General features: G+C 38.8%; 1 protein-coding gene and 1 pseudogene across 2 annotated transcripts in view; one reads left to right on the top strand and one right to left on the bottom strand.

The window, feature by feature from the left end:
* Positions 1-386: 386 nt before the first annotated feature.
* LOC111730645 lies at positions 387-2,684 on the bottom strand (annotated as a pseudogene).
* Positions 2,685-6,334: 3,650 nt separating this feature from the next.
* Positions 6,335-16,030, top strand: part of RLF (rearranged L-myc fusion) — a 66,584-nt gene continuing 56,888 nt past the window's right edge. Inside the window, exons 1-2 of one of the 2 annotated variants that reach the window (XM_023521971.1) lie at positions 6,482-6,604; positions 15,764-15,811. In XM_023521971.1, the coding sequence (XP_023377739.1) occupies positions 15,800-15,811 (12 nt within the window). In that variant the 5' untranslated portion in view covers positions 6,482-6,604; positions 15,764-15,799. Of the gene's footprint in view, positions 6,605-15,763; positions 15,812-16,030 lie in introns of both variants that reach the window. The other variant, XM_011377976.2, reaches the window with a different exon arrangement.

Raw genomic sequence — 16,030 nt, 5'->3', positions numbered from 1 at the left:
TCCTACTCTGATTATTCCTTGGCCTGGCTGATGAGCTCTTGGATGACTGGCTCAAGTTAGTATCTTAAATTCTTTGGCCTTTCAGGTATTCCCCTATGATGGGGGCACTCGTTTCTCCAATGGCCGATCTCTTTACAGTTGGAGCATTGGTCACTATGAAGTGGGGATTTCTTTTAGTTTTTTCTTCCGTGTGGGAAGAAAATCTGTTGTACTTGACTTGGGTTCCCCAATCGGGACTTCTGACTGCGGCTTACAAACGCTTTGTTTGAGACTTCTAGTAGCTGGGTGCTGTTCATCCCAGCAAAGCCCTCTAATTTTTGAAGCTTGCAGCAGATGTCAGTGAAGGACTGGATCACAAATGCCACATTGACCATGCTCTGGTTCTCTCATGCTTCAGGGTCAAAAGGAGTATACACCCGGAACGCCTCACATAGTCTCTCATAGAACTCTGTGGGTGACTCCTCTGGCCTCTGCCATACTTCTGCCATATTTGACATATTTGTTGGCTTCCTAGCCCCAACTTTCACCTCTAATTTGGATTTCTTATGTTTTCCATGTGGTAGAGATCTCAAAAGCTTTCTAACAAAAGGGACAGGAATCATCCCAACCCAGCCGTCCTTGTTCCAGGCACTCCACCGCTGTTCTTCTGGCTTCTCGATTATCACCAGGATCTCACTCGCCTTAAAAGGCAGGTCTTCAGCATCATTTCCAGGAAAGTCATAGAGAGTCCATACATAATACCTGGGTGTGGGCTCCATCAGGGTGGCGGTGTTCAGGTGGTGAGTCTTGTAAAACTCTAGCAGGGCCGGCAAGTGGCCAAATTTTAGGTCCCCAATCTTAAAACAATGGTTGGATAGTGAGTTGATTATGTTGTGGGAGACTTGCAAATTCTCGGACATGGACAGCACATAGTCCCCGAAGTAGGTAGAGGAATCACAGACTAGGAACATGCCATGGAGCTGGCCCTGGAGCTGGATCTGCGCCCCCTGGTGAGACATTGGCCCCTTATACCAAGTGGAATGATTTGAAGAGTCGAACTTGAACCTGACAGAGGGCTCAGGGTGGTGATAACACTGATGGTGGAGGCCTGTTTGGCAATTGTGAGTAAAGCGGCTGCATGGGGACTGGTGATGCTGCTGAGATGTACAGCGGTGGGAAGACAAGTTCTTCCGCAGGGTCCTCTTGGTGGATTATTTTTGCCGGCACCTTGTCCTTCCACCTAGCTGGTCGGGCCACAAGTACCTTGCTCTCTCCCTGCCTATTTGTGCAGAACCGGATACAAGGGGGCACTATAGTAGTGATTTGCAACCATGAGTCTATGTACAGAAACTGGTCTGGATGTCCAGGGTTCCCTGTCACTACCTGGTACATGGCTCTCACAGTGGAAAGGTCTAGAGTCCCTTCTGAGGACCAACCTACCCCGAAGGCGGGACATTTGAGCTCACAAAGAGTATGAAGCTTTCCCAGGATCAGCTTGACCCTGTAATTTTCTGAGAACCCTTCCTTAAAATTTTTCAACATACAATCTAAGATAGTTGGCTTAGCAGAACCTCCCCCCATATTTGCAGGGAGTTTTCTTTAAAAATTGGGCACAGAGGCCAGTTTTAGTATATTCTCTAGAGTCCCAGAAACCTGGTTAAGGCGGCATAAAACACTGAAATTATTTCGATGAAGTACAGAATCCTTATTTTCTACTCAGAAAACCTTTTCATAACATTAGCATCGGACCAAGAAACATTAAACACAATTCTAATTTTTCCATTGGCTTACTTTCGGCATTTAAATTTCCAACCTCATTTCGCTTAATTACATAAAATTTCTCCTCAAGATCTCTTTCACCAACCTTCTTCCACACTTTTCTCTCATAAAATTCCTCTCAGGATTTCCCTCCACAAACCTTCTTTCATACTTCCTTTATTCCTTCAGTTTGCCTCTTTTCACTCTCAGAAATAACCAACTCTGAGGCAAATACCTTTCCTTAAATTTCCTTCAAAATAACTCTCTAGACCTTATACTTTCTGTTATCAAAAACACTTTCTTTTCCACCATATATATATCAGGAGTACTTCCCGTATTTCCCACGACAGACAACAATCAGGCTACATGGAGGGTCAGGGAATAGGTTTGGGGAAAGTTTGGAGGGGATGCCAGTCGATTCATCCGTCTCCGGCCACTCCCCTCACAGGGATTTTGGGTGCCTCTTAGCATTGATGGGTCGGTATAAACCCCCGACCTGGATCACTGGAGTAGACTCCTCACGGAGATCCAGTGAGGCCACCGTAAGCTGTATGAGATTCACCACGGAACTGCGGATTGAGGCTCAACTCTCACTTCATGACAAAGCCACGTCTCAGTCATTCAGCACTCACTCTCTTTCATACAACGTCCCACCATTCCTTAACCTGTCCACTGGAGAGCAAGCAGTCACTCCCCCTAACTTGTGGAGGGTACTTGGTTACCCTCTGGAGGGTGATTGTGCTCCTCCCTTTTCTTAGTGTTGACCAAACTCATTGCACCCTGCAACGGTGATGCAAAGACAAAAAAGGTGTGTGCCCCCTCCACAGAGGAGACCATTCAGATGCTCATCTGGCTGCGTCCCAAAGGAATTTAGGTGATGCTTAGCTGTAGCGGACTCAGCTTTGTGACTTACAATTGGACACTAGTCCAATGCCATCCTGGACCATATGCCATTCACCACGGAAACACAGAATAAGCCCACACGAACTCTGTAGTCATTAGGGGACCTTAAGGGTGCCTAGCCATGGACCTACAAACTCGTACATGATCGATCAAGTGGGCCAAGACACTTATTCACTCACTCATTCACACATCAGGTTAAAACATTGTCCCTCCCCATCAGTATATACAATAAGTTTTACCCTTGGCTAGTGGGTGCCTGCCTCAACCTGATACCTCCCCCAGTGGTGAGACTCCTGTCTCCGCCCCCGCTTTTGGAGACCTTGGTGTCTTCCCCAACTAGGAAGACCCAAACCAATGTCTTCTTACTGAAGACTAGGACTACTAAGACTACTCTTCTTCAGCCTGACAGGCGGGACCTGAATGGGGGGCTAATCCTGGGATTGATCTTACTTTGGTACCTTTTCGTGAAGTTGTTTCTGGTGAGTTGGTCTTTTCCTTCTATGAATCTGGTTGGTGACTCAGCTTTCCCGCAAGTCAGGGTGCTGATCCAAAAGAGAACCTGAAATACTCAGGTGGCACACCTCCTCAGTTGTCTTGGTTCTCCTCCGCCTCAGTCAGGCCAAGCCACAGGTCCAGTAGCTCAAGGGGCCAGCGTGGTTGGAATCTCGCTGGGGCCTCCAAAAATGTTGCAGAAAAGCTCCCAAATCAGACCAGTGAAAAACCAAGCAGTAACTCGGAGAGAAGGCTAACTCACATTTATTACCATGGTCCCAGAGGAGCTGGTGCTCTGAAGGTCTGGGACCCCGAGCTCAGTTGCAACATTCCTTATATACAGGATTTTTACACATGCTGATTGGTTAGTATGAACTCAGCCCATTACAAATGGCAGGAATTGCTATTGTTGTGAATAGTAACATTGGTAGAAAGGCGAGAGTACTGATGGTTACAAATTGTTACAGGAAGCAGGAGCCGCTAAGGAGTACAAACAGTTATAGTCACTGCTCGGACAAGTAGGACAAAGTACAAGTGAGCTCTTACGTGCAGCAAGCATATTTACAGAAGCAGAACAAAAGCTGATTAACTTTTAATGAAAATCCCTAAAATTCCTTAGAGTCAAGGAAGATTTTTTTTTTTTTTTGGTCTAATAACAGGGGACATAACAACTGATGACTCTGCATCTCCAGACCTGCCTTCTCTGGAGCTCTACAATCATATATTCGAGTGTCTATCTGGAATCTCCATTTGGATGTCTCAGGAAAATCATATTTAACCTGTCCTAAACAGAATTCTTCATTCTCTCTCCCTCTCCCAAATCTCATCTTTTCTAAGTCTTAATTTTTCTCAGTAACCATCGTTGTCAACCATTCAAACCAGAAGTGATATAGCCCTTCCAGATTCCTCCCTTTCCTTCATAACCAATGCTTCAGTTTGTTGGTTCTACTTCCAAAAATGTATCCTTAATCTGTTCATTTTAATCATCTGGACTGCTGCAATAGCTTCTCTGTTTTTATTCTTGCCTCTACTACCTATTCTGCATACAGCAGCAAGAGTGTAAATCAGGTAACATCGCACCACCACTTAACGCTTTCCAGTGGTTACTTATCACACTTGAAATCATCACTGCTTACCTTGAGCTATAAAATCTATGCGATCTGGCCCTTTTCTCCCTCTCCAATCTCATCTCTGCCATTTTCTCTCTTGTACCATACTCCAGGCACACTGACCTCTTTTCCTTTTTTTAAACCTAATTATTTGTATTGAAAATATTATTGGTATTTTGTTTAAAGTACAGAGAATAATATTACAGACATATACTCATTACTCATATCTAACACATTAATACTTAGCACCATTTGTGCATTAAAATGCATGCTTCTCTGAATCTTTATTACCTGGGAAAGTGCCCAAAACATAATAGCTGCTCAATGCTCCTGGTGTGATTGAATATTTGCTTCAGATTAAAAAAATAAATAAAACATTACAGGTGCAATAAATGCCTCTTACACCTCCCTCCCTCCTTCCCCATGGCACTGCCATTCTAAAGGTAATATATGCCATTCCTATACATTCCCTTGTTTTAATATTTTTTACCACTTGAACATTTGTTTTGTATGTTTTTAAAATTTGTATGTTTTTAAAATTAGTATAGAATGATACGTTCTTTGAAATTTTCATTTTATCATGCTTTATGTTTTCCATATTTACTATGTTGATGTATGCAGTTTTAATTTATTCACTTACAGGCTGTACAACATTTCAGTGTGAATATACAATAATTTGTTTATTCGTCTTTCTACTGTTGAACATTTAGGTTGTTTAAATAGCACTTCAGTGAATATCACAATGTAGTGGTTAAGAGGTCAGATTCTGGAGAAGACTACTTGGGATTGAATTCCAGGCACATCACTTACTAGTTGTCACTTTTGGCAAGTTACCTAAATTCTCTGTGCCTCTGTTTCCAGAATTGTAAAATGAAGGTATTGTTAGTAGGATTAAGTGAGTTAATATATGTAAAGAACTTAGAAAAATGTCTGGTATATATTAAATCTCAATGAATATTGATTATTATTATTAGGAATTGCTGAGTCCCAGGACATGTACATCTTCGATTTTATTAAATAATACACATTCTTCTCCTAAGTGATGTACCAATTTATACTTCCACTGGCAATATGTAAATTCAATTTTCCTCAATCCTAAAATATGATACAAATTTAAAATTTCTGCCAATCTGATAGGTATGGAATCACATCTCGTTTTAATTTGTACTTTGATATAGTGAAGTTAAATATCTTTTCATGCATTTATGGGCCAGCTTCCTTTTTTGGTGAACTCTGTATATCCTTTATCTACTTTCATATTGGATTGTTTGCTTTTCTTTTGACTTTTGATTTTGGTAACTTCTGGATCTTAATTCTTTGATGGATATGTGTGTATGTGTGTGGATGTGTTTGTGTGTATAGTAAATATCGTCTAGTCTTTGGCTTGTCTTTGTGTGCCATCTTTTTAAATTTCTGTTATTGCCGAAGTAACACATTTTAATGCAGTCAGATCTAACATTTCCCCTTATAGTTTTTGGATCTTATTTAAGAAATTCTTCCCTACTTTGATATCATAAAGGTATTTTATATTTTCTGACAAATATTTTGAGGTATTTAACTAATCTGGGATTTATTTTTGGATACGGTTTTAAGTAGAACTCTATTTTTATTTTTTTTTCCATTTTGGAAAAAATGTTTCAGCGCCATTTATTTGAGTTCATGCTTTCCTTACTGACTTGTAATGGCCTCTCTGTTATAAATCACGTTCCCATGGAGCTAGTCTTCATTTTAGCCTCACAACCTTTGCTTATTTTCTTTTAGCGATGCTTTTCTCTAAGGCTATTCTCAGGGCTACCTTTCTTTCGTTCTTCAGATCTCAGCTCAAATGTCATCCCCCTCACATTTAGATTAAGTCTACAGGTATGTCCGGCTCGGTGACCCCATTACAATAAATGATCTGAAAGGATTGAGGTGGGAAGGAGCCTCCGTGGCCAGCTGTTGCCAGGTTGTTGCCAAGGCGGCTGTTGGGGTGGCCGCCAAGAGGAGGAGCGTCGGGAGTCCCAGTGACGGAATCTGGCGGGCGCCGGCGTCGCCAGGGAGTGCGTCACCACGCGCGGTCGAATGGGGGCGGGGTCAGAGCTGAGTCACGTGGGTTGGTTGCCTACGCGCTGCTGGGCCGTGGGAAGATGGCGGACGGAAAGGGAGACGCCGCCACCGCCGCTGGGGCTGGGGCTGAGGCTCCGGCTGGGGCCGGGGCTGGGGACGGAACTGAGACCGAGTCCATGGCTCGGGGTCAGCGCCCTACGTCTCCGGCGCCAGGAGCCCCGGGACTGCGACCGTGTCTGTGGCAGCTAGAGACAGAGCTGAGGGAGCAAGAGGTGTCGGAGGTCTCATCTTTGAAATATTGTCGGAGCTTCTGCCAGGTGAGGGACTGGCTGAGGGCAGCGGGGCGAGGAGGCCAGGGGACGAGGCCCTGGATCCGTTGCCGCAGCCGGGGCCGGACTGAAAGGCGTTACCTCCGTGTCTCGCCGCGCCCCCGGGCCGGGGAGGCCCAGCTCGGAAGCTGAACCGCTAGCCCCCCTCCGCCACTGCCCGACTTTAGCCACCGTCAGGGCGGGTTGCGCTGGGCCAGACTAAGAGCTCCGAGGGCGCCAGCGGCTCCCTGGAAGGGCCGTGCCCTGTCGCCGTTGTCTGTGCCCTGGCCGGGTGGTTGGAGCGCCATTGCCCGCTGAGGGATTGATTGCGCGTTCCTGCCAGGAGATCCTTTTTTGAGTAGAATGCAGATCTCCAAACTGGAAAACCTGTTTTTTCCTGAATAATCCGAAGATAGGTGTTGGGCCCAGACACTTATCCTTAGAGTCAGAGTCTGCTGGGTCCCTAAAAGGTATGACAGTTGGCTTTGAAAGGCGTCTAGGGCTTTCTGGTTAGGAATTGCGGAGCCGGTTGGTTGTTTGGTTTTTGCTTTTTTTTTTTTTTTCTTCCTTTGACATTTAAGCTTTTCTTTCTATTCTTATGTGTTCCTTTAAGAATTGTGCTACCAGGAATGAAGCTGGTGAGCCTGTAGTGACTGTTAGGATCTCTTGAGTAGAAGGGAATCGAGAAAGATGTGGAGTGTGGTCTCTTGGCAGTCGTATGACCATTTCTGTGCCATAGTGGGTTCTAACCTATGATTACGTATTTATTGTTATGTTTATTTAGTCTCCATGATCACTCCGAGGTTTGTCTCAATGTTTTCGAGTTCTTAATAGATTTAAAGATATATACGATTACTATTTCTACTTCTATTATGTCAGGTTTTAGAGCTACTCCTCTGTTCCTCACCTGGTATGCCTTAGAGAATGCAGAATAATCGTAGTATATTGGCTCTTGGTCTCTTAATGAGTAGTTGACTATGTTGAATAAATTGTGGTGCTCCAAACTTATAATTTTAGGGGACAGTTTGCTCTTTGGGTCCAGAGGAGAATCAAAAATCGACTTGCTTGATTGTTTTTCTCAACCTTCATTCTGCTGAGCCAGACGTGCCTCATCTTTGAATGGAATTTTGTCCTTGTTAATCTTTTCCATACATTGTTTCACTCCAGTTTTTATGTCTACAACCTGCAGCATTTCCCTGCATTTTGAAATGTTAAAGTGTAATCATTCTTTGACTTCTTCACTAATAATGATCATTTATACTTAATACACACTTCTGTTCTATAAACTTTTACTGACTCCATAAGATGGTGCCAAGCACTTTACAAAGTTCTGAGGAAATGTGAATAAGATATTTACCCCTAATGAGCTTACATTCGGGGGGAGCTGGTAGAAGTAACATGATTTCCAATGCAGTTTTGGTAATGATGAGAAAGGAGGTGTTGTAGAGATAGTGGTGAGGAAAGAGCCCTCATGGGACCTCCTAATGGTAACAATAATTAGCTAGTAAAAGTAAATAAAAAGATTAACTATAGATTGCAATATGTGCTTAGAAGTAACCGGGAGACGTCACTTTAGATGATAGGGTGATCAAGGAACTCTCTCTGTCTGAAGGATGAAAATGAGCCATGTGAATGGTGTGTGTGTGTGTGTGTGTGGCATTCCAGTGCCAAAGGTGGAGATGAAAAGGAACACAGAATGCTTGGAGAGAAGGGGGAGCTTAATTGGACAAGGAGTAGTGGGGAGGAGGGCAGGAGAATTGTGGATTTGGGGTAAGGCTTCTTAAGCTGAAGTTGTCTTCCTAGAATGGATGTACCCAATCAGATTGAAACTTGTTGGAGGATCTCTCTCTCTCTCTCTCTCTCTCTCTCTCTCTCTCTCTCACACACACACACACACACACACACACACACATATGTATATATATTCTTTGTGCTTAGTGCTTGCAGCTTCGATTTTATTTTAAGTGAATGTTTTAATGTCTTGAGTCTTGGTCACACCTAGAAATGTGAGGGCACAGAAGAAATTTTAAAAGAAAGTACTTTTGTGCTTTGTCTTTTCTATGAATTTTTTTTTTTGGCTTAAAATTTTTCCCCAAACGTTTTTTGGATTAATAAATGAAATACGAAAAGATGTTCCTGTGAGGTTGTTGTAGTAGAAATAGAAGGCACATAGGGTTGAGAGTTGGATCTTAATTGTGACTACCGCTTATTAGCTAATAATCTTAGGCAAACTAAGACTGAAATTCTATTTTCTGATCTTTATCTCCTTGTAATGCTTTATACAGACAGAATAGAAAGTTTACATACAACTCTTTACCATGCTTAATGCAATAAATTTGTCACTTTTTTTTCCAGTAGCTCAGATAAAGTCAACTTAGAGTGACTGTTGTTGTTGTTTTTAATTTTATGATGGAACTGGAAAAATTCCACCATCCAAATTTGGCTTAATAGGTCTTGGTTTCACATTTGAAAGGCAAAATAAGAAACATTGCTTATGTGTATGCCTGAAATTGCACTAAGTACTGGAGATGAGAACTTGCCCTCTTGGAGCACATAATGTGTAAAGATAAGTAATAGCATTACATTATATCATAAAGGCTTGACCTGTGTTCTCTGGGATGCTTAATTGCCACAAATATATCTTCATCAGGCGTTTAGTTTATAATATTATCCTAGAGACTTAGATTTTGTCAGGTAGATTCCTCCTGCAATAGACTGGGACCATATTCTCTCCCTTTCTTGTAGCACTTAAAAAGAAATGGCTTTATCTTTGGAATTGCACCAAATCAAGAAATAAACTAACATATGAAAGGATAGAGAAACTTGTCTCATTCTGGGCATATTTTCAATTTTCTGAAGTTTGTGAAGATGATAAAAACAAAACTTTAGAAGTAATAGTTACTAAGAAAATGGTACTTAGATCAAATTGTATTCCGTGAAAATTCGTATTCAGTGACTATGGGATGTGGTTGTGTGTGTGTGTTTCTTCTTTCCCTCAGTTCCTTTTCTGAAAACATCATCTACCAGTGTGGATAAGATTAACTCCAGAAAACAGTCTTCCTTTGTTTTGCTGAAAAATTGATGATATCTCAGATTTTTGCTATATTTTGGGATTAGCAGTTTTACAACCAATTGTTCTATTTGTAACACAAATTTTGAAGACTTTTAAGGTTGTCATTAACATGAGGTTATTGGGTGAATGATTATACTTTGAGACTCCAAGGCAAAATAGTTTCATAAGTAAACCTTGTTTTTATGAGATACTTTTAGGTTCTAGATTCACAGTGACATTGTAAATATTTAATGGTTAAAATAAGTACTGCATATATGTATTCCAGTTTCTAGATTACGGATTGGATACAAAGGGTCTAAATTAGATAGACATACAGGCTTCTTCATTTAAACTAGCTGTCTGACCTTGGGCATGTTATATTTTTTTTAAGCCTTAGTTTTCTCATTTGCAAATGGAACAATAATAGTACTTATTGTTCTCTGTGTAAATGCATTGTTGTGTGGACTAAATAAGACAATCTCTGTAGAAAACAGCACCCTTGGAATTGCCTGAGTTATCCGGATTTCTTAGTTTTGGAATAAAAAGCCTTTACAACCTTGCCCTTAGTTTACTTTTCAGCTCATACCTAGCCAGTTTCATTAACCTAATCCGACTCTTATTCAGGGCCACTTCAAAGTGTGATCTCAGTTTCTCCTGTGAATAAAATTTTGTTTGTGAATTTCCAAGAGCATTGTCTTGGGAAAGATGATCTTAATTTTCATTTGATTATTTAAGATCCAAGACATATTAGGCTTTCAGTAAGTATTTATCAACCAACTTACCGATCTCCAAAAGGATAGAATTACTACTTTAACAAGATTATAGGTCATCAAGCATTCTTTTGTCTTTCTTTTTCATTGTGGTGTTCTATCCTTTTCTCTCATGTTCTATCTCTCTCTGCATGGTGAATTTTCCTTCTTTAGCGCCCAGTGCAAATGTCACTTCCTCTGAATTTTTCTGATTTCACTAAATAGATTTCCTCCTAGTTGTTTGTGTTCTTTTGATATTTTGTACATACCTAGGGTTTTAACTCTTGTTTTTCTTGTCATTGTCTTAATTTAGTTTTCATAGTATCCTAGTGCAGGAACCTCTTTACTTATCTCCCTTGCCTTCTGACTGGACTTATCTACAATCCATTTTGGTTTTCTTTTTAAATCGTAAATATAATCTCGTTAGTCACTTTGTTCCCTAAAATTCTTCAGTGGTTTCTTGCCTCAAAGGCAAGGTAAAATTCAGACCCAGTTGCTCAGTGTACAAGGTCTTTTGGAATCTGGACCCTCCTTCCCCAGCTCCCACCTTTCAAGCCTCTTTTTTTTTTTTTTTTGGTCCATTTCACCAGGGGTGTCACTCAGTCTGCTTGATTAACCTCAGGGTCCTCCTTCCCCCATCTGCCAATTATCCTTTTAAAACCTGGCTCAAATATTAACAATCTTTAAGAACCATTTTTTAAATTTCAGCAGACAGAAAGAGGTGGTTCTTTCATTAAGTATACTACAGTAGCATCTCAAACATAAGCGTGATGCCTGAATATTTGTTTCCATTTTGTCTCATACCGTCTAGTAAGCCAGCAGGAATGTGTGGGTCTTGTTTTTTTTTTGTCGTTGTTTGTTTTTGTTTTGTTGTTTTCATTTTTGTATTCTTGGTATCTAGCAATTAATACAATGCTAGGCACAGTAATTGTTGAATTAATTAATTATAGGGACTTCATGATATACTCAAGATGAGTATTTTAAGAGGAACACCTAATGTAAAATCTGGTATGTTAAAAATCAATTTTACCATAAGAAATTACTGTGAAGGAACAGGATAGATTTCTTGGAGACATTACTCATCAGTTTAATCTACATTCACATAATGATGTACACATTTACATGCGTAGAATGAAGGTTAGTGTTGAGGAGAAAATGGGAGGAATTATAGTATTGAGGAAGAGTTAGGAGTCTAATAGGACAACAGTTTAGAAATGTTGAGATGGGAAGAATCAGTCTTCCTAACTCCTTGCAGTTGGTGGCCATGAAGACTCTTGAGGTTTACCTTTTTCATTTATTTTAAATAATTTAATGCATTAACTTTTCTTCTTGTGCCGCTGTCTCTTGGAAGATGTCTAAATAGAAACTAAATGACAGGTAGTTATAGTAGCAAAAATTAGCTTTGCAGTGCATATGACCAAAACATTATAAATTTGACCTATGAAGCAGTGGGAACTTTGGGTGCTGTCATTTACTGTGGTACCACCTAGTCTCTTGCTGTATACTGTGACCCCTAGTGATTTCTACCTGTGGATCATGCTCTTCTGACCAATGTTAATTTTAAAAGGTTAAGTAGAAAGCACCAACTTATTTCAAGACTGCAAAGGCATTGGTAAACTATAATGTGCTTTGTTTTCATTCAGTTCTAGACACCTGTCACCTCTCCCAGAGGTCTTCCTTGACTATCATATCTAAAATAGCACTTTCCCATCTTCTTCCACCTCCTTAGCACTGCTTTACCCTTCTTCACTGCTTTATACTATCTGATGTGTATATTTGTCTCCCTACCTGGAATGTAAGCATCACGAGGCTTTTGACTTTTGTTTACCCAGTGCCCAGAATAATCCTTAGCACTTAATGGGCATTCAACAATATTTATTGATCTTTTACCTCCTCCATTCCTTAAATTCCTGACTAGACTTCTTGAGGGTAACAGGCAAGTTTTACATGTCTTTATCAAGAGATAGGGACATTTTTGGCAACCAGATTATGCTGCTTCCCAGCAGGGATCAGACCTTGTTGTTCTTTGTATCTTGATTACCTAAGAGTAGAACCTCATTTTTATTTTGTTTTCTAAGAACTTCCCATGGTTGCCTGTATTCCACAAATATTTAAAGTAATGACTTTTTCCACAAAGTTTGCTTTGCCAGATTGAAGCATTTATTTTGGATATGCTTGACATCATACTGAAAAACCTAAACATATATAGATAAGGGATTGAGCGAGAAGATATAAAAAATAGATTCCTAAAACTTTCATTGCTGACATAAAGCCAATATCCAAACCATTATATGAAAAATTAGAGGAGCTATTTAAGTTACTGAGCATTTTTTACGTGCCAAGCACTTGGATAGGTGGTATTATTTTCATTTTTCAGATAGAAACTGAGGTCTAGGGAAGTTAAGTAACTTTCCTTGGGTCACACAGCTAGTAAGCTGTGGCAAAGTCTTTAGACTCCAGAGCCCATGTTGTTTTGCCTATGTCAGCATTTCCTAAATTGTGTTTTGTTTATATATGTTATATATGTAATACATATATATGTAAGTACTTCTTTTAATAAGGATTCTGGGTTCATATAAGTTGAAATAATAGTGGATAAATGTTTTTTTAATGCGTCTTTTGTATGGTTAGATGCATTGTGAATCTTCTAGAGAGACATTAAGAGTCGGACAGCATTAGCCAGATTTAGCAGGTTCAAAACATTTAACATTTTACCATGTTCTAAACTCTAAACCAGACCAAAAGTCACATGCTTTTCTTTCATTTTAGTAAAGTAAAACGCTGCGGTGAAGAGTTGATTCTTTATGTTTCTATATACTACTGAGTTTTGATTCCCTAGTTTCAGCGTAAAATATGACTGAGCTTTCTATGAAGAAGTTTCCTCCAAAGTTTTTATAGGTTTTAAGTTATCGTCCCATATGAAAAATATTTCAATGTATCATAATTTTTAGAAGTTGATAATGAATTATATTTCAGATATATCTTGATTTCAAGGTTATTTCAGGGTTTACCAATATTTCTGCAACATAGCTAGCTTGGGAACTAGTAATGTATTTGTCTATTTCTCTTTGCTTTTGTGTTTTCTGATTTCTCTCATATGTTTTTTTTTTAGTACCTTTTTTGGGGGGGTGTTTAATAGGTTACTGTACTGACATTTGAGTATTCATTGTATTTTTACTTTTGAGGAAATAACCTGAGTGTCACATTACCCAGTACAATAATGCTTTATTTACATGCGCACTTATAAGAGTTATTACCAGATGTGATAGTATGAATGGCCTAGCTTGGGAATTACATTTTTTAATATACGATTGTATAAAAAAGACATGTTTTTATTTGTGACTTCATTTTCATTAATTTGCTTCTTTTGTATATGTATTTTAAATACTAAGGTATCTTAAAGTAATAAACTAAATATATGTATTTTATTTCTTTTGACTCCAATTCATACATGCTCATTCTAAAAGCTTAAAACAAGATGTTTAAAAAATTAAAGCAGAAAGTGAAAGTACCATAAAGTTTAACAGTAAATGTGGATAAAACATATTTGGTCAGCCTCATGTTTGTTCATAAAATGGGTAACGTATGCAATAGAAAGTAGATTTGAAGCTAGGAGAGTTCACTTTAAATCCTCATTTAATAAAGTCATTCTTGTGACCTTAAACCTTGCCTTGGATCAGTTTTCTTGTTTATAAAATTTGGGGTAATAGAAAGCTACCCCATAGGTTATTGTGAGGATCAAATGGGACAGTGTAACACTGCCCTTAGCATAGCTTTTGTTAGCAGATAGGTACACGGGGTGTCAGTTTCTTTATTTCCTTTCTGTCTTGAATATTGTTTTAAAGAGGTATTTCATGTAGAGCACCTTTCCTCCACTTTCCTGTTAGTATACAGCCCATTGATAGAAAAAAGTTTCCTAGATGTTTACACAGCATTTGCTAGCATGGTGTTAGATTCAGAGAGCCTATGCTGAGCTTTGTAGACTGGAAATGTAATTTACAGTGAATTTCTATTACATTTTGAAGCAATATGGGGACCCTTTGGGATTTATAGTGGATATAATGGATGTGACCTGTAGCAACCAACAGATCGTCCTATATGAAATATTTTTTATTCATTTGGCTATTGGTTTTAACTTGATTTATTGTTTGGGATTTAAATTATGTAGTTCATTTTGTTGAAAGATGCATATATCAAAAGTGATTTGAATTTATAACACATTGGATTTGAGTCCCTGGGGAAAAGTTAGCCATATTTTCATGAATCATGGAATCTTATGTTTCAGAGAAGAATTTTAGAGATTATCTAGCCCATTCCCTTTCTAATTTCAAACTTTTAAGGGGAAAACTAGGATGTTAGCTGAGGATCAGAATAGGTTATGATTTCAATAAAATTTTGAACTTTGACATATCTGTTTATGTCAGAACTAGTTTATCATTATGATTTGATATGTGCAGTCTTCTAAAAAATATAATCTAAGCATTCCCTTTTAAAAATATCCACAAGCACAGTTTGGTCAACATTCTACTGTCTTCTGCTCCTAGGGTTTGAATGAAGCGGTGAGAATTTGGAATCAAATCTACTTAGTTGAATTTGTTTTAGTACTATACAGGCATATGTCATGCTAAAGATGCGTACCTGAAAAACTTTTAATTAAACTTATAAGTTAGAAAATATTTTAATAGTGCAAAGCATCAAAAGCAAGTAATTTCAGAATAATCTTTTATGTGATATTCACTATGCTGGGTTCTGGTCTACAGTGAGATAAAAACATGTGGTTCTTGTTCTCTGAGTTTATTGTCTAGTGAAGATAAATATTAAAAAATTTTTCATATTACATTTGCTTATGATACAATAATTAGTAGTCATTGTTTGATGATCGTGTGTATTTATCCATCTTCCAACTAAATTTTTAGGTAATAGAAGCATAAGTAAAACAATTCCCAATGTCTGAATATCGCATAACATTTGGAAGTCTAATATAAATGGTTTTTAATAGGCAATAATATTATTGCTCTTTACCACTTGATATCGATTTTAAAGACATGATTTTCCGTGCACTTTTCTATAACCATCTTCATTGGTGTTGGTTGCCAGACTAAAATTCGAAGCAAGTGTGTGATTAAGAAGAGAAGACCCAGTTAATTTAAGGGAGAGCAGGAATGCCAGGAATCCATTTCGGACTGGATGAGGGCTTTTATAAGATATTTTAGGTTTGGAAATGCCAAAAAATAAGTACTCTTTGAATATTCCACAGCCATAAAACATTCGAGCACAGGAGATTATCACAAAGAATGGGAAAACTTTTGTCTATGTAAATAAGTATTAACTTGTGTAATATGTAAACATGTATTAACTTGTTTATAGGTGTTATTTGGAGATGGGGAGCAGGAGTGGAATTAGATGGAACCACAGGTGTGATCCTTCGCATCTTTATTGCATACGTAATTTTAAAGTGGTGAGATTGTGTGCGAATTTTATTTTTGTGAATTACTGTGTATTTCAGTATTTTTTCAAATAAAATTTAAACAGGCAAAAATAGTACTCTGTGTATTGATATGAAAGGATATTCAAGATCTATTATTTAAAAAGAAAACTATATAATCCCATTTTATAAAGCAACGATGTATAGAA

This window comes from Pteropus vampyrus, unplaced genomic scaffold, assembly GCF_000151845.1.
Source record: "Pteropus vampyrus isolate Shadow unplaced genomic scaffold, Pvam_2.0 Scaffold326, whole genome shotgun sequence".
In the NCBI taxonomy this organism is placed as follows: domain Eukaryota; kingdom Metazoa; phylum Chordata; class Mammalia; order Chiroptera; family Pteropodidae; genus Pteropus; species Pteropus vampyrus.
This window is presented reverse-complemented; position numbering and strand designations above follow the sequence as displayed.